This window comes from Anomalospiza imberbis, chromosome 20 (genome assembly GCF_031753505.1).
Source record: "Anomalospiza imberbis isolate Cuckoo-Finch-1a 21T00152 chromosome 20, ASM3175350v1, whole genome shotgun sequence".
Classification (NCBI taxonomy): Eukaryota; Metazoa; Chordata; class Aves; order Passeriformes; family Viduidae; genus Anomalospiza; species Anomalospiza imberbis.
In genome coordinates, this window is record NC_089700.1 from 3,796,569 (window position 1) to 3,822,389 (window position 25,821).

Sequence of the window (25,821 nt, forward strand, 5' to 3'; positions counted from 1 at the left end):
TGAGCTGCCCCAGCACAACAAGCTGTTTTCAAACAGGCCAAAGCCAAGCTAGCGAGGGCGCTTTCAAGTCAGTCCAACACCCTGCTGTGAGTGCCACCCAAAGCCAGCAGATCCGTGTGCAGGTCTGAACAGGCACCCAGGTGCCCCCAGGAAGGGTGCACTCCACAAGGGAGCTGCTGCATTCCTCACCAGCCTCCGCACTGCAAGGGTTTTCAGCCAGGGCCCCAGAAGCAGTTTATTCCTTAAGCTCTTCCCTGCAAGGTATTGGGGATGATGGAAATGAAAACAAGAGAAAATTAATCTTTTTATTAATTTAGAAAGATGCAATTCATGACTCATAGACAGCTTGTATAAATAATGACATTGTTTAAATCTTATTTGTAATTATACTTAAAGCCAGAGACTTTCAAAGCTGCACTGAGAATAAGGCATCCAACTGTCTAATTTATTGTTATTTTAAGCAGGTACTGTATGCCCAAATTCCCTTGGCAGATTATATCTCAGCTTAAGTGTTTTGCTAGAGGTAATTTTCACATGTTCATGACAGCAGCAATGAGAGGAAGGAAATCAAACAAAAGAGAATTCCATCTATGTCATCCAATTTCTTCCTCTCTCTGGCAAGCCTGGAAGTGCTTTGTGCATGACTGAGAAACTGCACATTCCCTCTGCTCCACCTGGTTTAGCAGGGAAGAGAAAGTGGAAGTGAGGAAGGACCAAATGCAAGTGGTTTGGGAAAGGAAATAAACCAAGAGGCTTTCTTTATCTTCAATGCAATCTTAGAAAACTGAAAAACTGCTTTTTGTGCAGCTTCTCATTCTATGAGGCACCTGTTCATTCATTACAGCAATGATAATAAGGAACACAAACTGACAAGTAGATCGCCTTGAAAGTCTTGTTCATACTTCTTCAGACTCCTGCAATCCCCAACCACAGACTTAAATTTAATAAGGATCAAAAAATATGTATAGAAAATTAGAAGTTACCAAAGGGAAAATAATTTGTGCCAATGCATATAAACCTGGAACAGCAATCTGCCTAGGAAATTAGTGTTATTAACACCTCTCTTGAAATACCCATGGCATGCTTGGAGGGCACCTGCTGATCCTCAAGGAAATTGATGCAATTTTGAGGACCTGTCATAGAGCTGGTTGATCTGGAAAAGTTGGACAGAGAACAAAAATGGCTGGAGAAGTGCCTAACGTGTATCTACTGGTTTTAAATACCTATCACAGCGCTGCACTTGTTGCATGCAAAACCAGATGTAGCAAAAACATGGAAAATTATCAGCCTCCTAATATATATATAACTGCTAGTAGCCAGAAGGATCAAGCCAGAACCCATTTATTCGGAACAGAAGTCGGGCCAGGAAAGAATTACCACCCATCTTTCCTCGAGAAACTGTTTTAACCATGACAAATTTCTACATGTAAGTATAATCAAATCCTAAAATCCTATATTTACTAGGACTGCAGGATATATATTATATATTCAGAAAAATTATACCCTAAATCAGTTTACCTTTTTTCTTTCCCTGCTAATAGGAATCTGGGGTGCTCCTCCCAAAATGAAGAAACTTGCCTTTCATATCAACTCAAACTGCCACGGAACAGATTTCATTTTTGTTTTTTCTCCTGCTCATTTTGCTCCCACTTTGGGATGGAACTGACACTGAGGAGTCAGAGCTGCTCATTGCACACTGAAACTGAAACCAAATACAGCAGGTTTTCCTTCTGTGTTCAAAAACAGCATCAGCAGTTTGATTTTTATATGGCCATTATTTAAAAACACACACACAACCTTTTCCAACCTGGAACTGACTTTCAGTTTCTTTCTTGACTTAGCTGTGTCCCCATCAGTGTCTGCTACAGGTAAGAAAATACAGCTCAGTATCTTCAATGGCAGAGACTGAGAAATCTCTTGCAATTAATGCATTTTAAACAGCCTACAGTTTCAGAGAACACCATTAATTCACCTCCTCACATGTGGGGTCACAAAATGCTCTTCCATCTCTTCTGATACGCTAAGGGCCCAGAGGAGGACTGCAGATATTCAGGGACAATAGACATTACATTTTAAAAATTCAAGTGTTAGAAATGAAAAAGACATTTATTATATGCAGACACACTCCATTCTACTCCTACCTTCTTTTTTGTATAATTTCCTCCTTTTTATATTGTTATTAATGCCAATTTTGGGAAGAGAAGAGGAAAAAATATTCACCTCAAGCACACCACCCTAAGATACATGAAAAAGAAAAGACTGCATAAAACATCTATAGACATAAGGTTCCTGCTGTGTGCTGGAGTCAGAGTATATCACCATTCAGCTAAATGGTGCAATAGAGAAGTGGAGAAAAACTACAGAAATTGCTCAGAAAACAAAAACAAAAAACTGCTTTCCTGGAGCTATCATCAGGTTTGCTTGTCAGATCAGATGCATTTTTCCTATGCTCCATTCAAATGCAAAGAAAATGCTTGAGGAAAATTGCTAGTTCTGATATTTACACCCTTCACATATGCAGCTGGAATGAGATTTCTGCCGTGGTGGAGCAACAGCATCAACAAAATAGTCTAAGCTTAATGGCAGTCACACTGCAAGCACTATTTAAACATATGCAAAGGATTTCTTGATTCCCTGTTACATATATTCTAGTAAGCTTCATGCTTATATAATTTTTAAGTACTTATTTTCACAGCAAATTTTAGGAAAATGGGCCAACTCGGTGTAAGATGAGTTTGCAAGTAGAACTGGGGGAGGGAGGTTAATAAAGGTAGATGGAGTAAGCTGTAGATGTGGGATTTGGGGACATGGTGACCTTGGCAGTGCTGGGAATACAGTTAGACTTAAAGGTCTTTTCCAATCTAAACAATTCTATGATTCCCTGAGAAACCTCCCCACTGCAGCAAGGAAAGCAGAAGCTTCACAGAAGTTCCACATAAGGCAAATCTTCCCTGAGTCACCAGCAAACATTTGTTGTGTTTTAGTTTCCATCTGACAGCAGCACACGCTCTGCCTCATGCCATGGCTTTCCAAGGAAGCACTTACAGAATCAAACCAAATTTTTAGAGAAGTAGGATTTAAGAAATGCCATCTCCTATGAGATTTGGCATTCTTCTTAAAACAGCTGTTACTGAATACTATAAGACTTAGCTCTACAAACCCACATGGTTGTACAAAAAAATCCCCCAAACAGGAAAAAAACAGCTTCCAAATCCAGAATACAGCTCTGTCACATCCAAAAGCTATTTATCTCTAAGTTTCATAGCAAAATTGAAAGGTCTGCTCATTACAGCAGCCACGGTTGTGGCAATTACTATCTGTGGGATGTAAATTTCCATCAGACATCAGCACCATGTCTTTTATTTTTTGCAAACAGAAAAATGATGGTTCCTGGCACAAAAATCTTGCTCAGACTTAAGACAACAAGGCCATAGATTAATAGGAACACAAGCGAAAGGAGAATACAAGAAAACAATGCATAATTTCTGCCCTCTGACAGGTATCCAGAGGTTTAGGTTGGATATTTGGAAAAATGTCTTCACTGAAAGGGTTGTCCAGCCCCGGCACAGCTGCCCAGGGCAGTGGCGGAGGCACCATCCCTGAAGGGATTTAACAGATGTGAGGATATAGCACCTAGGGACATGGGGCAGTGGTGGCTTTGGCAGTGCTGGGGAAATGGTTGGACTCTATCTTGGAGATCTTTCCCAACCTAAAGGAAGCTATGATTCTAAGCTGATCAACTCAAGGCTTTTATTAATAATATAACTGCTGCAAAACAAACTCTGCAGCCATAGAGCTACAAGTAAATAAAATCCTCTGCCTTTTGCTTTGTTAACAAAATACTACCATGCCTTAAGGATGCTGTCTGGGGTTTTGCCCCCACAAAAATGTAATTGTCTAATCTTTCTTATCCAATCAGGACAGTGTCCCAGTACTTTGCTTATCAGCTGCTTATTCCCAGAAACCTGCCCTGCCCTGATCCTCTTACTGCTGCTCCCCAAGTCACCTGCCAAAGCAACTACTTGTGTGGCCATGCCCAGAGTAAAGAGGGAGCAAAATCACCTGGAAGGGAAAGGGAAGGGAAAGGGGGAGGTATGTTATTGCATTACTTTCCCCTCCCTGCAGAAAACAATTACTGAGTTGCCTTATAAGACAAAATGAACAATGGTCCTGCCTACAAATATTCCAGAAAGCCTTCAGAAATGACCAAACACATTATTCCAGCTGAAGCATGTCCTAATCCTCACCTCCATTGCTCCAAGTAGATACAGGCTGGTTCCAGAGCATCCTAAAGTGCACTGAGTTGCATCAATTTCCTCTTCAAGTCCTTTATACCAATTGATATATTCTGAAACACATCCATTTCTGTTACAGTACAGGTATTTAAAAGCCCTCCATCAACACATTTTTACTTACAGCCCTTGCCCTCTTTCTCCCTTTCACACAAACAAATTCTCAGGATAAGCAGGGAAAGCTTCCTGTTTTAATGCACACTTCCATCAATTGCAAACAAGAGGTGTGAAAGGAAATTAGGCATGCAAGTCAGCTCATTCACAAATTAACTGCCTATTCATTTGCAGGAGCACTGGAAGGCCCTGCCAAATAACAGGAGGTGAGCAGCAGTGCTTTTCTAGCAGCCTGGAAACAACTGGAGCAGGTAGATGACAGATACCTCCATTTTTCTGAGAAGCCTTTTCAGGATCGACTCCTCCTTGTTGCTGTTCCCAATTTCCAAGCACAGGGCAGACATCAGCATCATCACCAACACTACAATATTAATGACAAACAACTAACTTATAGGGCCACTGTGAGTACTGATTATTTGCGAGGAGTTTTTATGTGCCAGAGAGCCTTGCTGTGCTAGGTGGGAAAGCACAGAGAGGCTGTGCTTAGTTATCCCAGGGCATAGAGCAGGTCTGAAGAATGGTCTCCCTGGAAGAAGGGCCACCTGTGCATTCCTTGTGTACCTGCTGAAGGACCCTGTCGTGGCTGAGCCTCCCCTCTCTCCTTTTTACCCTTGCTGTCCTGCTGCCAGCACCACTGCCAGGATGCAGCAGCTGAAGAGCACAAAGACTTCTGCAACAGGATCTGCCAATGTGGACCTGTGGGCTCTGTGCTAATAGAAAAAAGCAACACTTCATGGCAGTGCCCAAAACCAAGCTTGAGCTTTCGGTCCCTTCGTCCATTTATCCTAACACCAGAAAATAAAAGTAGTAAAATCTAGATCTCAGTTGTACAATATAAACACTCTGCAACTGCCCTGTACTCACACTAACGTGAAGAGACTTGAGCCCAGCTATTTTCCTTCCAAACTTGACATTACTCAACTTTGATCAAGATACGCACATCCTTTCCTTTCTGAAATTTTTCGACCCAAAATAAACATTCCTCTTTCACAATTAAATGTCTTTATAGAAACCCACTACTAGCATTTCACAGCACATTTGAAAAATAGATGCTTGCAGCCTATCAAGTAAAACATTTTGCTTAAATTACACACTCTTCCTTCATGAAATTCCAGCATGTGGTTTTGCCTTCTTTCCATCGCTGGGCCTGCACAAAAGAACACTGCAGGCCCATATTCTGCTTCATATTAATCAATATAAAACCCCATTAGTGTGTTGAGGAGCAGATAAAGATGGTCAACCTTATCATTGAGGGCTGCTGAGGGCAGAGAGATTGAGGTAATAAAAGGCAGTGAAGGAATCCATGCCTATAGCTAGGGCACAGGTGATCTACGTGCTAAGCAGAGCTCCAGACTCCTGACAGTGCCCTTAACTGCAGTTCCTGAGTGTAAATGGAAACAGTCCATAATTACTGTATAACTAAAGAGCCTTCCCCAGGCATTTCAGATTCAAGATGCATCCATCACTACTTTAGTAAGCATCAAGACTTCAGTAAATTTTAGAGCTGAAGAGAAATGTAAAAATACCAAGAGCTGAAAGTATCTTTGTACCTTGAGACTGACCTCCATCTTCAGCTTCAGTTACCCCATAAGCCCCTGAAGATCTGAATAGTTGGTTAATTGCATTTACTTGTCATGTCCTCTTCCTTGAGAGATCCATACTAAGGCTATGAGAGTAATAAGAGTCATAACAACAGCAGATGCCAAGAGGATAAAACTGATGTAAAAAGCAAACAACAAAGAGTAAGGTTAAATTTCTTTGGACTCCTAAAAAAACCCCAAACCCAACAAAACCAAGATGAAACTCAACTGAAATGATGAAAACCAGATCAAAGTGGAACTCAGATCCATCTCTCCTTTCATCTCAGCATTTCAAGTTCTGAGATAAGAAATTATATATTCTTTCAGTTTATGACATAACAGTTAAACATATGGCATAAAATGAAGAGACTGGGTGCTAGCTGAACCTCAAAGCATGTAGCTAATGATTTCAAATAACCCAAAGGCTAATAGCAATAGCTGATCCTGCCAGCAGCTGATAGGAATTATAGAGCAGGGCACATTATTTGGAAAATTCTTGGATTTTCCATAACAATTGCCTCAGAATTGTTCCCACAGTATCTTGATCTCACATACTGAAGTACTGCAGAAGAGGACAGCCTGTTTCTCCAGCACACCCTTCTGCTGGATGGTTACACAGCTTTCCAAAGGGTACAAATTTACAGCTAACACACAACCCAGGGGCTGCCTCCACACTCACAGCAGGCATCTCCTGCACCCCTGCTCATCCTCACTGCCTTCCAGGGCTTTCTGTCCCAGCAAACCCAGAGCTGCTTATCCTCCCTGCAAGGCAGGAGCCTCCACCTCCACCAAACCATGCTGAAGAGTTTAAAGTGTTCAAAATTCCAGCTCAGAAAGAGAGAGGCCCATGGCCAACATTTCTAACGGCAAAATTACAGCATGCGGGAATTACAGATCTGCAGGCAAACCAGCAATTTGTGAGGAATTCAAGTCACCAGGAGCAACAAATTAGGACCACAACGCTAACAAAATTAGACACAGTCTCCTTTTAACCTCATCTATATTTTAAGAGCTTTTTTTTTAAAGAGGGTTTGTATTTATTTTGTTGTTAAAGTTTCCATGAAATTGGGCTGAGACTGTTTAAGAACAATGTTTCTCTATCATTTACTCTCTTTACCTTAGGATGTGTAAAATTATGCCCATGCCTGTACAAGGAGGTTTCTCTCAGCCATTTAATAGTGACAGAATCACTCAACAGAGAAAATTCAGTAGCCACATGAAAACTTCCATTATCTTTGCTAACATGCTGCTTGACTGAAGGCCGTCAGCTCTGGGATTTTGTTTTTTAGGTTCCCTTGCATTCTTCAGTCTTCTCTCAACTGGGGATAATACAAGAGTCAAAAGGCAGCTCCTTCCCAATGAGATTCTCACTAATCTACAAGTCAAAAGACTGAACTGTGGAAAAACAAAACAAGAACCAAGCCAATTTCCACCCGCTCCACTCCACAATAAAATCACACAACAGCATCTTTAAAGCCATGCCTGTTCATTTGGATAATTACTCTAACAGCCCATCTAAGCATGGCCTCAGCCCTGTCCCCCAGTGGAGAGACCAAAACCTGAAGGAGAAGGAGGAAACAGCTCATCTGCTGAACACAATGTTCGGAAATGTGAGGTGAACATTCCTCACCAGAGCAAGATAAATGTTCCCACCCCACGAAGAAAGGATTCATATTTCATATATTTTCCATTGTTTGAGCTTGTTTGTACATAAGCAAATACATTTAGCAATTACCAATGGGAGAGACTGAGCAGCTAAAAAGATTACCAGGTTTTTAACAATGCAACAGCAGAATCAACGAGGGAGGCTGCACCCTGTTCAGCTGCACTAATGTTCTCCAATTCCAGCAGAGAGACACCTTTCCATGGGTACTGTAACCTGTAACACTCACTCATGGGATGTGCATCATCTGCTGCACAAATGAAAATTATCCATCACATGAGAAGTTATCCTTAGTGGGGGGACTGCAGCAATGAACTCCAAAGGAAGCCAAACAGCACCAATTTAGTGCTTAGTCTAAGCAGGGCTCTTATATAGATCTCCTGTGCTCATCCTGTCTCACTGGTATCTTCAGTGGTAGAAAGGGAGAGGATATGCATCTGTATGGAACCAAAGAATTCTGGATTGAAACAAGTCAGTACTTTAAAACATAAAATATTGCAATGAGATGGCTTCATGACATAAGGAAATACCCTGTGAGATGGCTTCATGACATAAGGAAATAGCCTGTAAGTATTGATGGACACAGTGGTTTTGGACTATTTGACTCCAAGGTGTTCACCAGGCAGTGAAGAGCACAGAGGAAGGACTTGCACAGCCCTGGCAAGTCTCACAGCCTGGTGCCTGTTCCACACTCATGTGCTGCTGCATCTCCACCCTGCCCAGACAGCAGCTGCTGTGGCTGGCACAGGCTCCTGCACAGAGAAAGGGCAGCAGTCTTGTACTCTAGGGAAGGCACAATGCCCAAGGATCTCAATAGAAACAGCAAGAAAGGCTTTACCGACCTGCAGAGGGTTTCAAAGAGAAGTCTGCAGTGTTGCATGAGTGACTGCTCCAGCTCGAATGACACAGCATCCTCACACAGTTATCACTGCCCAGCAAGTGCTGCCTTTATGCGTTTAACAGAAACCTCCTAACACTGCCTGCTCTAGCTTGCATTATATACTCTGAAAGCACTCTTCTACTGGACCCTTACAAAAATAATGCAGAGTGTTTATGGACAAAGACAAGCTTTAGAAGGCTGGCAAGGAATTAAATGTCCTTAAAACTATTAATTGGGATGGAAGGAACAGGGAACGCTTATCAGTACAGGCTGCTGGCACACGAGGTCACAGCAGCAGCCAGACACAGCAGGTGCAAGCGATGAAATCTGTGTGCACGTTCTGGAGGGACAGCTTCAAACAGAGCTGCTCTTCTCTGCTGTGGCTGCTGCCGCTGCTTAATTTGATTACACACAAGTGAGAGCCGGGGGGAGGGAGGGAAGGAAAGCAGGACCCTCTGGGCACCCATGCGGAAGGTACTGGGCGCCCGCAGCTGCGGTCTCAGCACAGCCTCTGAGCAGGATCTCTGTGAAATTACAGGGGCACCAGACAGCTGACACGGCACGAGCCTCTGGGAGACACAAAATGACTTGCTTTCCCCTCAGCAAACCACATGCAGCATAGCAATTTGGACTGGAAAGATGCTATTCTGGATTTAAGGGGGAAGGAATCTGCTAAAAGAAGCAGGTCCCAGAGCAGGAGGGTCTGCAGTCGCTGTGTGAACACCCCTCATACACACTGTGACACTTCATCCCTAGCACTTGCAGGTGCTACATTCTTTCAGCTTCCCACTAACCAAGTCTTCTACTACCTGGCTTTCTAAGAACTGCCAACTCTTTTGTAAGGATAATCTCTAACCTAAAATTATCCAAAGTGTGCTCTTGCTTCCCTCTAGCCCTGAAATATCATAGAAGCAGCCTGGGACTGTTCCTTTAAAAGACAGAGGAATTCACTCTCTACTGAATTCTGGGTTAAAAGGGAAAAAACCCAAAGGAAAAAACCCAGTGTCTAGAATCAGGTCCTCTAGACTAAGCCCAAGAATATTACTAGAGAAGGAAAATTGCTCTTGTTGGGATATTTAGATACAAGATATTTTTAAATCTACCTTAAAATTGTTATGACACTACCTACCAGAGTCTAATTATACATTCATAATTATATGTATTAATATCTAAAGTGTGTAATTACAAAGGAGCCAATATATTTTAGAAACACCATACTTATAAACCTATTTTTGTTTTAAATAGAAACTTCCTGCATGACTGTAAGGTCTGTATTTTAGTTCTTCTGTCTTGATGACTCAATACTAGCAGAGGCAACTGGAGTCCACATGTTTGAATGGAAGCTGCAAACAGGGATCTTCTATATTATGTCAAAGGCATTGATCAAAAAAGCCACCAAAACCTTGAAACACCTGAAAACAGTAGAGAAATAAAACAAAACAAAAAATAAATAATTAATAATAATACATTTTCTTCTTAGCAGCTTCCTTCATTAAAGCAAAAACTTTTATGCATTTGTTTTAATCTACAAAGACAACTGGAACATTGAAAAATAGAGATCTTGACAGCAAAAAAAGGTGATTAATGGAGTTTACAAACATCTTAATTATCATATCAGTGATGCAAATCTACTAACTAGTGGTGTCCACACCATGGCTGAGCCTGCCTGTTGTTTTTTGGCAGTCTCTGGACAGAGACCACATGTGGAACATCTATGACTGCCTGGACAATCTGAGCTCTCCCACTGCTGGGCTCATGCTGTACACACAAACCTCTTCTGCAGGCAGCAGTGGCCCAGGAAATCTCTCCCACTCAGGACTGAAGTGGTTTGTGCTTCAATTGCACAAGTCTGAGTGAATAAAACCAAACATCATCAGATTACAAAGCCCAGTAATTTCTAAATGGTGATGAACGTATTTCCCATTCAAGTAGAAAATGAGAAGGGATGGTATAATAGAGCTTGACTAAATATTTAAATCAAAAATGTTAAATCCTGATTCAGATTTGATTGCATCTGCTTACAGACAGAGACCTTTCTCTAGCCACTCGCATAACTTCTGGTTTTATTCAAACATCATCTCCACTTCTGATTTATTCTTGTTAAGTAGCTTTCAGCAATGCAAGTGATTTAAATGCATACTTGAGAGGCAAATGTAAGCCTGCAATAAGGTGCAGTTTGACATTTAAACCATTACATATTTTTTAACATAATATGACTACAGAAACATTACTAATTTGGCCACTTCCAGACAGAAGTTTAAAAAGCACAATGAAATGCAGACCAAATGTGATTTATCTCTCTTTTCTCCAGCAACTGTTGCAACTCTCTTGATTCACAGTCCAAAAACTTGAAAATTTTGGTAGCTTTGTCGTAACATAAAGTACTCCCACTGCACCTTAAACAGCTGGAATTGCCAACGTTTAAGAGGTGAAAATTTCGACTACTTAAAAATATGTTTCATGAAGGAAATAGCAAGTGACCGTAAACTTTAGCAGATCTGCCAAGACACTTCTATAATGAAGTAATGAAGAGAACTCATTAATTTTATTGCTTTTGCAGCTCTTCTGTACAGTTCAAGGTACACCCCAGAGCCGAAAAGCACACAGCAACAGATGCTGGGGAGGTGTGGGTAACTGCTCCTGAGCATCCAGCCTCTCTATACCTGTAAAAAGGAGATTAAATAAACACAGAGGTAAAGGAAATAAAGTTATTTCCTCAATGACTAAGAAATGCTGTTGGAGAGAAGGGCAAGGGAGGAGAGGAGGAGATATACTCACTGTGTGGGGCACCAGAGGCTCCCAACAACCTCATGTTCTGACCTGTGACTCAAGGTTTTCATTAGGGATTGAGTATTGCTTGCGCAGTCAGTATGTAAGTACAGATGAGCAAAAGCACCATGTTTGCTCTCATTTAGAGGGGAAAAAATCTTCCTTGTCTTAATACCAGTTGGGAATAAAACATGCAAACACCAGATATTAACTGATCATCAGAAACTCAGGAACCTCAGCACATTGTTCTTACAGTCAAAAATCAATGACTAGAAGCCAACACTTGGCATTTTCTGTACCTTGTTATAGGAAAGTCATTATGGAGAGATTAATGTTTGCCCTTCTAAGCACTATTACTCAGGTACTTTGGTACATCTGAGTTACAAATTCCTGGAAAATTGCAAAGGAAAAAAAAAAGTCTCATATCCTAATAATTATTACATTAAATAATCTTTTGTCCTCTGTCTTCTCTTCCTCATGAGAAAAGGAACTAACACAGCCAAGATGGAGCTGATCAGGAACCGTCAGTTTTAATGAGAGCACTGTAGCTGTCAGTCGCCAGTGGCCCTTGGGTATTTTGTTTCCTGAATATATAAAAAATTGTTATCCTGAAAGTTAGTCAGCATTTCTGGCTGCTAGACGGAAATAACAAGACTATTAGAAATGTTTTAACAGGGGTATAACTGCAGCAGTATTTGAGTTCTAATACCTCAGCACACCAACACAGGCAATGACCCCTCTTTATGAGCCACACTAGTGCAATAGAAATAATTTCTCCTTATTGCATAGTTTGCACAGTTGGTATTTATTAATAGTGTTGCAATTCGGTATTAATTATTATTTAGCACTGAGAACATGCCAGAAACTTCACAAAATTAGTGCCTGGCCCAAAGTGCTTAAGCAGCTCTGATTCAGCATCCCATAAGCAACATTTCATCCACCAACCTGCTCAGGGACTGAAGCCTGGACAGCAGTGGCACTTGGTCAGCTGATGTCACATCAAATTATTTACATCCTACAGCTTGGGACAGCCAAGCCCCAGTGGGTCTGGCTGGGGCAAAGTTTACAAGCACCAGTCTGATGGAAAAAATCACCCAACACTAAAGACAATGTGAAAATGAGAATACAGTATCTTACACAAATTCTTAGAAAAGAAATCCTGTCATAGTCTCCCATTTTCAAATGGAAAGTTTCACTGAAGAGGAACAGAGCAAGAGCACACAGCAATTTGTGAACTTCCCAAACTGACCACCTGGTAGGAAAGCTGTACTAAAGCAGCTGCCTAACCCAGGATTAAAACTTCCAAGGTCATCACCACCACACAGGCACAAATCATGAAATGCAAACATGACAGGCAGAGAGAAGTGAAAATCGCCAGTCAACAGCAGGGCAAGATTTCCCCCACCTTTCAGATCCATACTGCTTTGTTGGCAAACCCTCCTGAGGGATCACTTCTCTGAAATGAGAATATGCAGAGAGCACAGATCAGCAAATCCCAGGACAGCCATGGGAATCAGAGTTAACCTTCAGGCAGGTTTAATTCAGGCCCTGCAGACTTCACACACACACCAGTCCTGTTGCCACTGTCAGTTCACCCATTTTTGTTGTTTTCCATGTTGCCAAGAACACAGAGCTGCATTCTAAGACAATAATGACATGTTACTAATACAAATAGAGAAAATAGGAAGCTATGAAACAAATAATTAACTGTGATCTGTTATTTACATAATTATTGGCAGAAGCCTGAACAAGGAGTAAGATGGATTACTGCAGTTTTGGTTCAGTGCAGCCTTAAAAAAAATTAAACAAAAAAATCATCACATGCCAAGGCTGAAAGGATTTTCATTCCAGCATGGGGTTCTCTCACTCTGACAGCCAAACTCCAAGCTGTTACTGCAGCTATTCTCCAGATAAACACTGGTCTTTTCCCTCTGCTCTTCTGTTCAGCTACTGCAGTTGTTGGCCACCAACAGAAGCGTAAGAAATATATTAAAAAAAAAAAAACCAACAAAAAAGAAAGAAACAAAAAATCCCTATAGGAGATAATATTGCTCACCAACAACACAACCGTGGTATGGTCATATTGCTCAAGCCTGAACTTCAGAAAGGCAAGGCATAAAGCCTAGCTTTTCTTCTGTATCTCTGTCCCTTCTCTATTGCTAAAATTGCTCTATGATTTCAGTTGTGGCAGGAGATCAGTTCTGGAGAAGGAGAATTGATACCTATCTCCTCAGAACCAGAAGTACAGAATAGGTGGCATGTTGTTCTCACAACATGCTCCATTGCAGTCTAGAAAGTTCAGCCTGACAGAATTCCATTCCTTACTCTGTCATTTTATATAGTGAGAGATAATGTGGTGGTTCCATGAAACACACAGCAGCACCATGAAGAGTGGAAAGAGCCACTCCATGCAAAAGCCTTCCAAAAGAAACCTTCAGCCACTCCTGTCTGGTGACAGGTCCAAAGCCATGACCACAAGCAGGAAGGATTCCACATCCCTTCAGTCAGCCAGGATCCCTAACATTCTCATCCTCCTGATTTTTTATATACTGTTGTAAAACCAGGAGCACGGATATTAGTGCTCCCTCCCTTTCACTTCCTTTCCCTGCAACCCTACAGAAATAGCTGGGTTACATCAGACAAAAACACACACAACATAACAATGAAAACAGATGTGTCAAGAAAAGAAAAGCCATGCATGAGATGCCTGCTGTGCTCGGCAGTTCAGCAGTTCTAGGTGGGGTCCTCGTCCAGTCGATGAATCGCAGGGTGAGAGGTTTTACAGCACCGAAGTCAAAGGGGACATCTAATAGTAAAGAACTCAGTAGTAATGACTGGGGGATTGTTGTTTGGTTTGGGTTGTTTGGGGGTTTCTTTATCTTATTTTGACCCTACCTGTCTCAAATTTACCTCTTGATTTACATACCGAGAATTTCAGACCAGTTCACCAAAAATGCAGTTTACAGGAGAGGTCCATGCCAAGATGTGTACTCAAAACTTTTCTGGAAACCATGAGGTGTTGTTCACCTCACTTACACCTCTCTGGGCTCTGAGCCCAAGCCCATTTTGCTCAGCTCCCATTAACTTCCCTCGCCCCTTAGGCATCTCACAGGTTCTTTGCAGACCTCATTTTGTGCACACACATTTTTTCTAGAACACTCATTACCCTACATCCATAGAGACAATTTCCACAAAACTCTCTCAGCCAGAAGGGCATCATCCTCCCTTATCCATTTCCAACAGACATCTTCATCCTTTCTCCCGTGACACTCTTCATGTCTGGAAGATGCTGTTTGTAAACTCTTGTTGAAAGCTGCCCTTTTCTTCCCTCAAATCCCTCCTCGCCCCCTGCCTATACTGCCTACCAAAAAGCCACATCTGCTCATCTTCTGGGACCCCTCCCACTGACCAATGCTGTCTCTTCTGTCCCTCTGACTCTCCATCCTTGGCCTACAGCTCTCCGACATATCTTGGAGGTATGGAGATAGATGTGGACTATAAGTACTTTGGGTGCACCACCTTATTCCATAGAAGCTGCACAACAATGTCCTGGTCCATAATACACATCAAGCAATGATGATGCAAACAAGCAACTGAGAAGAGTTCTGATCTCTGGAGTTCCTAATTTTTATCTGTCAAATAAAATCATGGTTTCCCATTGAATCTCCTGAAGAGATACCACGAGCTTTTTCTGATAGTTATAAGGAACCTCAAGACCTTTACAGACCTTATTTGATGTAGGTGATACATTACAACACCTTTCAACCACAAGTTCCTCAGCAACTGAAATTCCAAGGAAGAGCTACAGGATTTTGTATTACAGGAAAAGTCAATAGTTTTTAACAATATCTGTTTAAATTTATAACCCATCATGCTACGTCATCAGCACCTTATTTGCTTCTCATGCACAGTGTACCAGAAAAAATGAAGAGTAAATGTTCTCAGTTAGTTCCATTTATTAGAATTTAACCCTCTTGCAGCTTGGTATGGTATATGAGAAATCTGAAGGAATGATTAAAGATTTCCACACTTTTGACCAGAGAAGCTTTATCACAAAGCTTCTGGTGTTGACAGTCACAGAGATCAAGGGACTAATAAGATCATTACATTATTCTTAAGAACACACTCAATATTTATGAGCATATTAACTCCATGTAATAAAGGCCACATTCTCTGGCTGTGATGACTTGGATGCTTTGGGGATAAAATTCATCAACATGCATGAAAGGGGATCTCAGAGTCAAACAGGAAAATCTGCACATAATAACAAAGATAGTTAGTATCTGGCAAACCTACAGCACAAGGAAGAAAAAATACTATGATTAAACATAATAAGACTTCACTTGAAATGTAAAATACTCTGGAACAAATCCTGCCAACTCGCATAAGAATCAGCAAACAGGAAGCAGCAGCCTTTGCAATAAAGCCCATCCCACAGGGAAAACAACTCCAGAGAACAAGATACTATGGCACAGTCCTTGTCATTGTGCTGCAGAGCACTTTCTGTCTCCTGCTTTTGAAGTGCATGAGGTTCAAGTCTAACTTCAGCTCCCAAAGCAGGACTTGTTGAATTTTGAGTCAGTAACAGGTCCCTGCTGCCCAAGTAAAACACTGTCATCCTTTCACAAACTCTCACATGAGTGAGCTGGCAGCACTGCTGCCTCAAGTGCATTCTGTCAGTATTGTTTTCTAATATTTTCCAGCATTACAGCCCTTCCAGAGCTGTGTCCTGGGTGCTTGCACTGCCTCTTGATACTTCCCTCCCTGAAGCTATGAGCACTGAGCATAGTCTTGCTACAAGGGGAGAAGGGGCTCTTTTTATCCCATTCCATGTGAACTCTCTGACTGCTTTCACTAAGAAGCATGCCATGGGGCACTATGTTACTATCAGGAATGTGAGCTCACAAGTGAAAAGAAGCAGTTTTGGCTCAAAACCTCTTCAACGTCTTTGCACTTGAGAGTTAGTGCTGAACCTTTCCTAACCCTTAAGCTGGAGTCTCTACTGCATAGTTGTAAACTTGACTTTCAACTTTCAGTGATCATTTGCATGTGTGTATCTTCAAAGAATGGCATTTGATTTGCAACTATGTGTTGTAATGAGAGGCTAATTAACACAAATACAGTTATTACCAAGTTGCAGACATTTAAAGGACAAAACCAGCAGACCAAAGTCTGTGACAGGGATGGAGAACCTCAAGGATGAACTGATACCAGCCAAGGCTCTGCCACTAACTCCATTACCACAGGCAAATCACTGACATTCTGCAACTTGGTTTCCCCTTCTGTAGTGGGATAGTGAGACTCATTTACTTTTCTGGGTAGTTCTGCAGCTTAATTAAATTGTTACCTTTAAATTAAAGCACTACAGAAATGCCAGGAAGTAGCATCTGAATTAGAAGGTGGCGGTGACACCCTAATGAAGCAAGACTGTTTTCATCGTCAACAGCAGGCACAGTAAAAGGTCACCCATGGTATAATTGTGAAACCACATTCCAAGCTTCTGAAGGCTTGGAAGGCAAGATGACTTTTCCCAAACCTTCATTAAGGAAGAAGATATGTCCTAGCATCATGGGATGTCCAAAATCCTGCAGTTTCACAGGAAATCTGCAATGGTTTGCTTACTTTTATTTTCCCCTTGTCCTTACTCATTTGCTGTCCTAACAGCAGCAAAATATCACAGCTTTTGAAAGAATGCTTTCTCCACAGGCAACTGTTGTCAGTATGATCAAAGACCTATTAAGAAAACTGCAGAAGATCATTTCCCTTCAAGTTGGTAACAGTCAGCACTGATTGAGTTTTCAATCTTTTCTTTACAAGAGCCACAGTAGAGGCACTGGCACTTCTTGTCTGGGACAGCTTCTCCCAAATATCAGTATGATCCAACATACTCTACACACTCTGGAAATTTCCAACTCTTTGTAAACATAAGGACCTTATTGAAATATCCACTACTGCTGTGCAGACTCTTTATTTTTAAGTACTGGAAGAAACTTATTCTGAAACCTTAAGAAACAGGCCAGTCCTCAGTGGAGACCCATTTTCATCATGGATTCCCAAAAAAGCAGCGAACTTAGTGTCAGGTGTGAAGCTGTGTATGCCCTGTATCTTGGAAACTGCACTCAAGCTCTGTCCCAGATACCAAAAAGGCATATCCCATCATAAACTCATTTAATCCTTACTGGGAAGTCATTAAACCAAAGCCAGGAAAAAAGGCAGCTACTTCCTTGTGTATTGCACTTGAAAAAAAGATTACCCAAAACCAACTCATTATACACAACGTTTATGTGTCCAAAGTGTAAACACATAATAAGAAATAGCACATTTGCTGTTTTCCTTGTAGCAATGCTAAATATTTTACTTTTAAGGGCAAGATGTGCTATAGGACAGGTCAGCCTAGTTCTTTCTATTACAAAAGATGCTCTTACATTGACTGGATACATGCTATCCAGCTTCTGTGAGGCTATGTTAGAAAATAGTGGAAGATACTCAGGAAATTACATCTAGAAATAACTCTGTATATCATTTTCCCCCCAGTAAATAAATACATACTTGCATATACTTGTTTATATATACGTGTGTGTATACACTAAATATATACTTGCTTTTTCTTATACTTTTTGGCCAACCAAAATGATTGCAACTAAGTTCTCAAGTAAGACAGAAGATGTACCTGGAGTACTGTGCCCATACAGCTGGATACACTGCTTATGTCTGTCAGCTGCCTGCTAATTCCTTTTGAGGCCACTGACCTGCCTTTGACTAAATTTGACAGCAGGAAGAAGTCCCAAAGCTTCCAACACTTTCATTTTTAAAAAATGGTTGGGTAGATGCAAGACTCTTATAAGACAAGAAGAGAAAGGCTAATGACAAAGGTCAACTTATTTGACATCAGAGAATCCATAGCAGGAATCACCCTAGAGACAAATCCTCAGGAACCAGTTTCCATTGGTACTGCTGCTCTTCTAACTCTTGTTTCAAATAGAGCTGGAACCAGAAATTAATTCCAGTTCTCACAACAGTCCACTGGCCTTAGGTAAATCATAACTTCTGATGCTACTTCCCCTGCCATAACGTGGCTGGTGTTAAAATCTCTTATTATGTTGCTGCAACAATTCATATTTGAAATGTACTTTGAAGGTCTGGAGAGTTGTATTTACTAATTATTACCTGTCTTGAGACATAAGCTGCATATTCAAAGTGCTAGCTTGATTCATCTGCAAGTGCACATCACATAAGCATGTGGTATGCACTAAGACTCAAAATACAAAAGTAAAGATTACTTTTAGGGAAGACTTTATAATCAAGTCAGTTTTGAGCTCAAAACATATAATTTTTATTACCACAACTCTTCTATTACACTGGATTTAAATTATTTCATGTTTTAGATTAGCACTTCATGTAACACCAGTTTGAAAAGTAAACACCAATTGACAGAAGACAAAAATCCCATGCAAAGTTTGATTCTGTCCCCAAAGGCAAGTCTGATGTCTGAGATCTTAAACCTTTGATATCAAGCTGAATGTTAACAGATAAGTTCCACAGGGCAGTTATTGAGCACAGCAATACCAGAGCTTGTCCTAGAAATACCAGCAATCACAGCACTGGGTTTGGCAGTGCCACATTACAGTAGGCAGGCATTTTTATCTTCTGCTTGGTCAGGCACTTTCCAGCCTTTCTAGAAAAGCTTTCAGTTCTTGCAGGCAGAAAAATCAGATGGCAAAGGTCTCGGTGGAAGTGCTAGAGCAAAGAGGTGAACTAGATGGGATTTTTTTTTTTTTTTTTTTAATGCATGATAGGAGGAATAGCCTCCTAAAAAAGAAAGTGCCCATGCATTAAAGGTGCTTTGTAGAAAAACTCCACTTAGAGGGGTCCCTATTTGAGGGCAAGGGAGCACACTACAATTTCCTTCAATAATACCAGCTTAACCTTCTATCTTCAAGCTTCCTTCTGTAACAGACTGACTACGAGCAGAGTACTTAATACCTTCCAATACTGGCCTTTACATTTCCTGAAGGAACAAGCCACATCTAAAAAGACAAACAAAAAAGCCACAATGGTGCCAGCTAAATTCTCCTAATCCTCCCCATCTCCCTACTCCAGACAAAATAAATACCTGGCCAACTTATTCTAACAACAGTGACTTAAATTTATGTCCCTTGCTCTCTATCACTGCCCTACAAACATATATTATTTTAATGTAGTATAAACAAATATTGGATTTGCTTAACACCACATTGAGTCCTAGTGATTAAAACATATATATGCATAGGGAAAAATTTATACATGCACAAACCCCTTTGTAAACTCTGAAGATAAAATTATCAGTATTGCCAAACAGAGAATATGTATTATATTCTAATGACATGAGACAGTTGATTACCAACAAGCCTACTTCATTTCTAATTAGAAAAAGTTCAGTGATGATCTTCTTCCCTGCTGTTATTGCCTGACAAGAATAAACAAGGAGTCCTCTCTAGGGATGGCACAGTAAACATCCAAACAGACATTTGTTTGGAGCTGAGCTTTACAGTAGTAGTAAGTACTGAGGAACATAGTGGTTCACACACTACGGCTGGTCACACATCCACCAGCGCATGATTTTAAGCGTGTACCTTAGGAAAACCGAGCTTTGCAAAGTGCATTGCAGCTGCCTAGCTGCTCCTCCTGCGCCCGCTCCTGCCAGCTCTGCTGTCACCTGCTCGGGAGTTCTGCAGGGAAGGGACCCTCCTTGGCACAGGGCTGAAGGGCAGCCGGCTGTTCCAGGCTGGACGCACTCCGCAGGGACAAAGCAAAGGGGATTTGCTTCGCTGCGATTTTCACCCAAGGACACCCCGCGCTCGCATGTCTCCCCCCGTCTGGCAGCAGACTGTGTCTCTCCGGCCGCAGCTGCACCTGTCGCCCGCAGCGTTCACCCCGTGCCGGGATCGATAACGCGTCTGCCATCACCCCGAACCTCGCCGAGCGCCCTCCGCTCTCACCGCGCTGCAGACACCGGTCCCTCCCGAATCCCATCGAGCACCGATTCCGTCATCGAGCCCAGGCAAACAAAGGGCGCTCCTCTCATTTTCGATAAAATTCAGACAAACTAGAGAACAATACCGGAGGGGCCGCACAATGGGCACCGGCCGCGCCGCATCCCTCACGCCATCCCTCCTCTCCAGCCCCGGCACGGCGGGCGAGCCCCGCTGACCCAAGCCCGGGACAACCCTGGGGACGGCGGCGGCTGCACCGGGGAAGGGCTGTCCCCGGGCGGCGGAGGATGCCCTCACAGCCGCGGGGTGCGCTCACCTGCCACGGTGTACCGGTCCAGGTAGTTGAGCACGTTGCCCACACTGAGGATGCCGGCGGCCGCTACCCGGGCCCGGCCGAGGGTCGGCGCCTTGCGGAGGGCGGCGGGGCGGTCGGGGTGCTTGCCGGCCGCCGGGGGGTTCATCCTGCCCGACAGGGTCTGCACCTCGCCCTCGGCACCCCGGCCGCAGCAGCCCCGCTCGCCGTCCTCCTCCTCCTCCTCGTCGCCAGCTCGGAGCCGCCCGCCGCAGACCGGGCTGCTGCCGGAGGAGCCGTCGCTTTCCAGGCACATCATGGGCTGCGGGAGGGAATCGCGGCGCGCGGGAGCCCGGGCGGGGAGACCGACGGACGGACGGACAGACAGACGGACGGAGCAAGCGCTCAGCGCCGCATCCCGCGGTCGCCCCGAGCCTGCCCGGGACAGGCCGGCTCTGACAGCCCGGGCGGGGCCGGGGCCGGCGGGGCGGGGCCCGGGAGAGGCTCCGCCCCTGCCCCGGCCCCGGCCCGGCCCGGCCCGGCCCGGCCCGGCCCGGCCGCCGTGCGCGCCCCGCCCCCGCGGCCCCGCGGGGTCCGTGCGGCCGGCCCGGGGCGGCGCAGCGGGGCGGCGCCTCAGCCGCCCGCGAACCGGCCCTGGCAGGTGCCTCCTCAGCCCGGCTCTACACCGCCCCTTCAGCCGCGCACGGACCAGCCCGTAGGGGTGTCCCCTCAGCCCGCCTCGGGGCGCCTTCTCATCCCTCCTCAGACCGGCCCCGAGAGGTGCGTCAGCCGCTTCGGGTGGGCACCTCATCTGCTTTCAGTGTGGGCCTGAGGGTGTCCCTCCAGCACCCCCCAGGTGCCCTGAGGGAATCCCTCCGCCCAGCCCGGAGCGGGCCCTCCCTCAGCCCGGCCGTGGCAGGCGGTACCTCAGAAAGCTCAGCTCGGCCCTGGGGGGATCCCCCTCAGCCCGGCTGTGAGGGGATTCTCCCTCAGCTCACCTCAGCCGCGCCCCTCAGCCCGGGGGAGGCCGGGTCCTACCTACCCAACATCACCAGAGCAGTAAGTCATGTAATGAATTTCCTTTATCTACCTTTATTATTCTTCAGCACTGCGCAACGAGCTTCAAACACACGGGTGGGCAGAAGTGTGGAGGTAGCTGGAAGAAAAACAAACCCACCAAAGAAAACCAATGGCTCCAGCACTACCGGCTTGTACCCAACAATGAACTCCATGTGGGCTGTTCAGGCCTACCCTCAGATGTGGGTTTTAAAAATAAATCTGTCCAAAAGTTCTCCGTGCCCTGAGCTGTGTCCTGGGCAGGGAAGGGACAGTGCGATGCAGGGCGAGGGCTCTCTGGGATGTGCCACCGACCTCACAACTTCCTGCTTGGCCTCAGATGATTTTCCTGCTGCACAAGAGTAGCTTCAGGAACAACACACATCTTCAAAGGAAGTAAAATTGCTCTGGAGTTCCCCCCACTGCAAACAGTTCCATCCCGCTCCCTATAAAGTTCCACCTTTGAGCTAAGAACGGCCAAGAAACATTTCATTTCAAAAGGAGAATCTTCAAAGAGATAAAAGTGTTCACAAGCAGAGTGGCTCCAGCCTGTCATACCTGTCATAAAACTACAAAAGGTAACTAAAACCAGAGAAATAAAAAGTCTGCTGGAGAGCCAACACATGTCCAAAACCAGCATGTTACAATTTCAGATTTCTCTCAGTTTGTTGATATTACCTAAGAAAATGTGTTGTGATTAAAGCCTTTTTTCTCTCAGGTATTTAAACAAATTCCCCCTGCCTTTCTCTGAGGAACGCAGAGCTGCTTGCAGCACAGCCCGTGTGTGTGTGCTCAGCATACCTGGCTGTGTCACACCCTGCCCACCAATGACACCAGATTCAGACTATGCCAGAAATCTGGTGAGATACCACCAACATAACCCTCAGGATGCTACCAGAGAAAAGGGCACTTTTTGGTGAGTCACCTGCAATTCAGGGCTGTTTGTGCAACACTGCTGAGGAAAGGAGCAAACGCCGTTTCCGGTGATACGTGTCACTCCCAAATAGTGAGAAGTGACAATTTAACATTGGGAATGGGTCTGCACAGATGTTCCAGAGTTCATTTCAGTAACAGAAACAACATATCTGGTTTAATGATAATGTTCAGGTTGACTTATTGGAGTCTAGGGGGTCATTTTTTGCTCCATAGCAGCATCTGCAGTTCAGATGTATATGGGAATAGTTATATTGACAAAAGTGCTTATTCATGTCCCCACTAATTTCAGAATTCTAGTGATGTACCTAATTTGGTTAAGTGACAGTGCTCACATGTTATATAGCCCAAAAGGAAACAGAAAAACAAACAAAAACCAAACCAACCAAAAGCAACAAAATGGTAGAACTGAAAAGGAGAAAAAAAGAAAAAAGGAAAGGAAGAATATAAGAAAAAGGAAAAATGAAGTGAAATAGCTTCACAAGGACCATTTGGCTTGCCCAGCAGTGGCAAAACTCACGGTTTTTTTTAACATATCAGGCACTAAACACAGCTGAACTGCAGGTTCAAGGAGTCCCACAGAACATCCAGGAGCCCTCAGATACAAATGGTCTGCTCCACAGTCTATTCTACTCTCTGCTATTAGACTCTCACAGTCTATTTTCCCACTGCTTGGTCTACCCCAGGCTCTGCACACAGAAAACAATGTTCAGAAGATGTCAATGAGATTAAAAGGTAGGGTAAAATTAAAGACCTTAATCTCTTGAGTCAGATGGTTCTCCTGAAAGCAGCTAAGAAAGCACAGTTTTCATAAGGAACAGGTGTTTAATTTCATTTCTTCTTTTCATTTAACCAGTATCAAGCACACAAACACAGCTAACACTGGAGCCATGGTGGCTTAATGCACATTAGAATAACTGCCTAAAAAGACTTCTAGGGAGCGACTTCTCCAAATCTCCTCAATCCAACAAATCCCCAAGCAAAGAAAAAGTCATCCCAAACACCAACTTACTGTTAAAGGTCAACATATATCTTCCAAAGTTCAGGCAGACTTCTGATGGCCACTGAACATGGAGCAATGCAGGACCAAGCTGAAGCATACAAGAGCATCCTTTTATTCCTGATGTAGAGAGAAGTTTCAGCTCAGAGACAACCATAGATACAGCACAAAGACATTGGTTGAGCAGTGAGTTATGTGGACACACAGGGTCTTGCAGCCAACCCTAACACCTTCCACTGTGCATGGAAAACTCACAGACAAACACAGACGATGCCAGTGCATCTATGTCACAAGATTTATGTAAAGAGAAAACAGTGGGAACTGGAAAAAGTGTAATAGAATGGTCTCTACTGGCAGGATGAATCAGATAACTGGACTGTTTTAAGAGGAACAGCATTGATTCTAGCTCAGAGACATTGCTGGGCTTGGCTGTTACAGGGTGTTGAGAGGCAGGTTGATTACAGTGTGCAAGTTCTAACATGGGGAGAAAAATGCCAGTTTTAAGAGTTCTAATCAAGGGGGAATGGCATAGCAAGAACCAGAACAATGCTAAGAGCTGGAGTTAGAAAAATTCTAATGAATCATCTGGTTCACATTTGTTACAGAGTGATTATCCTCTGGAACAAAATACTAAAGAAGGGGTGTATTCTCTATTCCTTTCTGTCCTCCAATCCAGATTTGATTGCCTTTCTAGCAAGGGCATTATTGAATTCAAGATGAGCTATTGCACTCCCTGCAGAGAGAATGGGCTGTAATTTGATGATACAGGAGCTCAGGCTAGGTGGGTTGAAGTCCTAGCCCTGAAGATACCAGTTCTTACTCTGCTTACCAAGCACACATTTTCTGCACCTACCTCAGTCATTAGATTGATCTGAGAGCAGCCCCTAGGAAAGCACATGACAACAACCTAGTCTGGAAATGGTGACTGCAGAACAGGAGTGTCCACATAGCCCAGGTGATAAAGATGGACACCATCCTCCTGGTACTGAGGATACTATGTTTTGTCTGAAAGCTAGGAATCTCCTTCATACTGGGATCACTACCAAGAGGTATGTGGATACATTGAAAAGCAAGTCTGAACTCAGCTAGCTCATCTTCCAGCTTCTTCCACATTAGGCATGTCATCTCTGCTCCAGAATGAGCCCTGGCCAGTCCCTGCAGAATCAAGGGAACATTAGAGGACTGGTAGAATTAGCAGCCTTCCTGGTCTCTGAGAGCCCCTCAGCTCATACCCCATTGCTGTCTGGTCCCAGTGGCCACAAACACAATGCTGTCTGGGTGAGACCAAAGCAAACCAGGCACTAGTCCTGTGCTGTAGGAACTTGCAGGCATCTGGCCGCATAGTCAGTGAAGAAAGAACAGACTCACTTGTTAGTAGCCCTGCTCTCTCCCAGGGCAGTCAACAGAGTGTAGCCCTTCAGGGATTATTTTCTTCCTTTCAGTATTTTGTTAGTATCTTAAAAGCTTGAAAATGTTTATTTTAGTTTATCCTAGTCTGCACTTATTGATTTTTCCTCATCTCCAGAGATCTAGAGAGGGTCAAAATGAGCAGAAGTGCTTCTGTTTGACAACAGAACTTATCTTTGAAGAAACAAACCCACATTTGCCAGTGCACCAATATCAACTTCAGTGGCATAGTCCAGTAGCTGATCATGGGGCTGTTCCTGGCCTGCAGGAAGCTTATGACCAGACTCCCACCTTCTCTCCCAAAGGAACATGTCTGTTTGCAAAGAAGAATGGGGAGCTGGACCACCTATGGAAGGCAAAACCCAGATGATCGATAACCAGGCTGGACCTTACCTAGTTTAACCAGTTACTAGAGGGTGAAGAACTGGACCATCAAAAGAACACCACATTGCCCTTTTGGAAATAATGGAAATTAGCCTAGCTTGTTTCAAATCCAGTTTTCTTCTTCAGTTAGTAAAAATCTTGGGGAAAAAAAAAAAAAAAACAACACTCTTTTGTCTTCAGAAAGTCACAACAATCTCTAAACCAGAACTGTCAAAGGGCTGGAGTCTCCCTGAAGTAATGCTTTGCCAAAATGTATACCAGTGTAGCCACTACTGTTATCAGGAGCAGTAACTGCATATGACAGTCTAACATGTTCAACTATAAATAATTATGACCCAATGATTTATTGTCCTGTTTTGCTTAATCTGATTCAAAATCAGGACTCAAATACAGACACACAGAGACACACAGCTTCTCACTTAAGAAAAACAGAGCTACACAGAATACAACAGTATAGGATCACAAACCCCAGATTTTGG

The 25,821-nt window shown here is 43.4% G+C and overlaps 2 protein-coding genes and 1 long non-coding RNA gene across 7 annotated transcripts in view; 1 reads left to right on the top strand and 2 right to left on the bottom strand.

The window, feature by feature from the left end:
- The window catches only part of SPNS2 (SPNS lysolipid transporter 2, sphingosine-1-phosphate), a 133,197-nt gene extending 112,158 nt beyond the window's left edge, over window positions 1–21,039 (bottom strand). For all 5 annotated transcript variants that reach the window (XR_011005398.1, XR_011005396.1, XR_011005397.1 and 2 more), the window contains exon 1: window positions 20,587–21,039. Coding sequence is in view for 1 of the 5 variants with exons in the window: in XM_068210197.1 (XP_068066298.1) it covers window positions 20,587–20,881 (295 nt within the window). In the remaining 4 variants the exon portion in view is untranslated. The remainder of the gene's footprint in view (window positions 1–20,586) is intronic.
- Window positions 21,040–21,862: 823 nt separating this feature from the next.
- On the top strand, window positions 21,863–24,072 carry LOC137485625 (uncharacterized). Its single transcript, XR_011005400.1, has 2 exons — window positions 21,863–22,534; window positions 23,238–24,072. It is a non-coding gene; the product is annotated as an uncharacterized lncRNA (long non-coding RNA).
- Window positions 24,073–24,884: 812 nt separating this feature from the next.
- Window positions 24,885–25,821, bottom strand: part of SPNS3 (SPNS lysolipid transporter 3, sphingosine-1-phosphate (putative)) — a 59,232-nt gene continuing 58,295 nt past the window's right edge. The window contains exon 10 of the mRNA XM_068210200.1: window positions 24,885–25,304. Within this exon, the coding sequence (XP_068066301.1) occupies window positions 25,053–25,304 (252 nt within the window). The 3' untranslated portion in view covers window positions 24,885–25,052. The remainder of the gene's footprint in view (window positions 25,305–25,821) is intronic.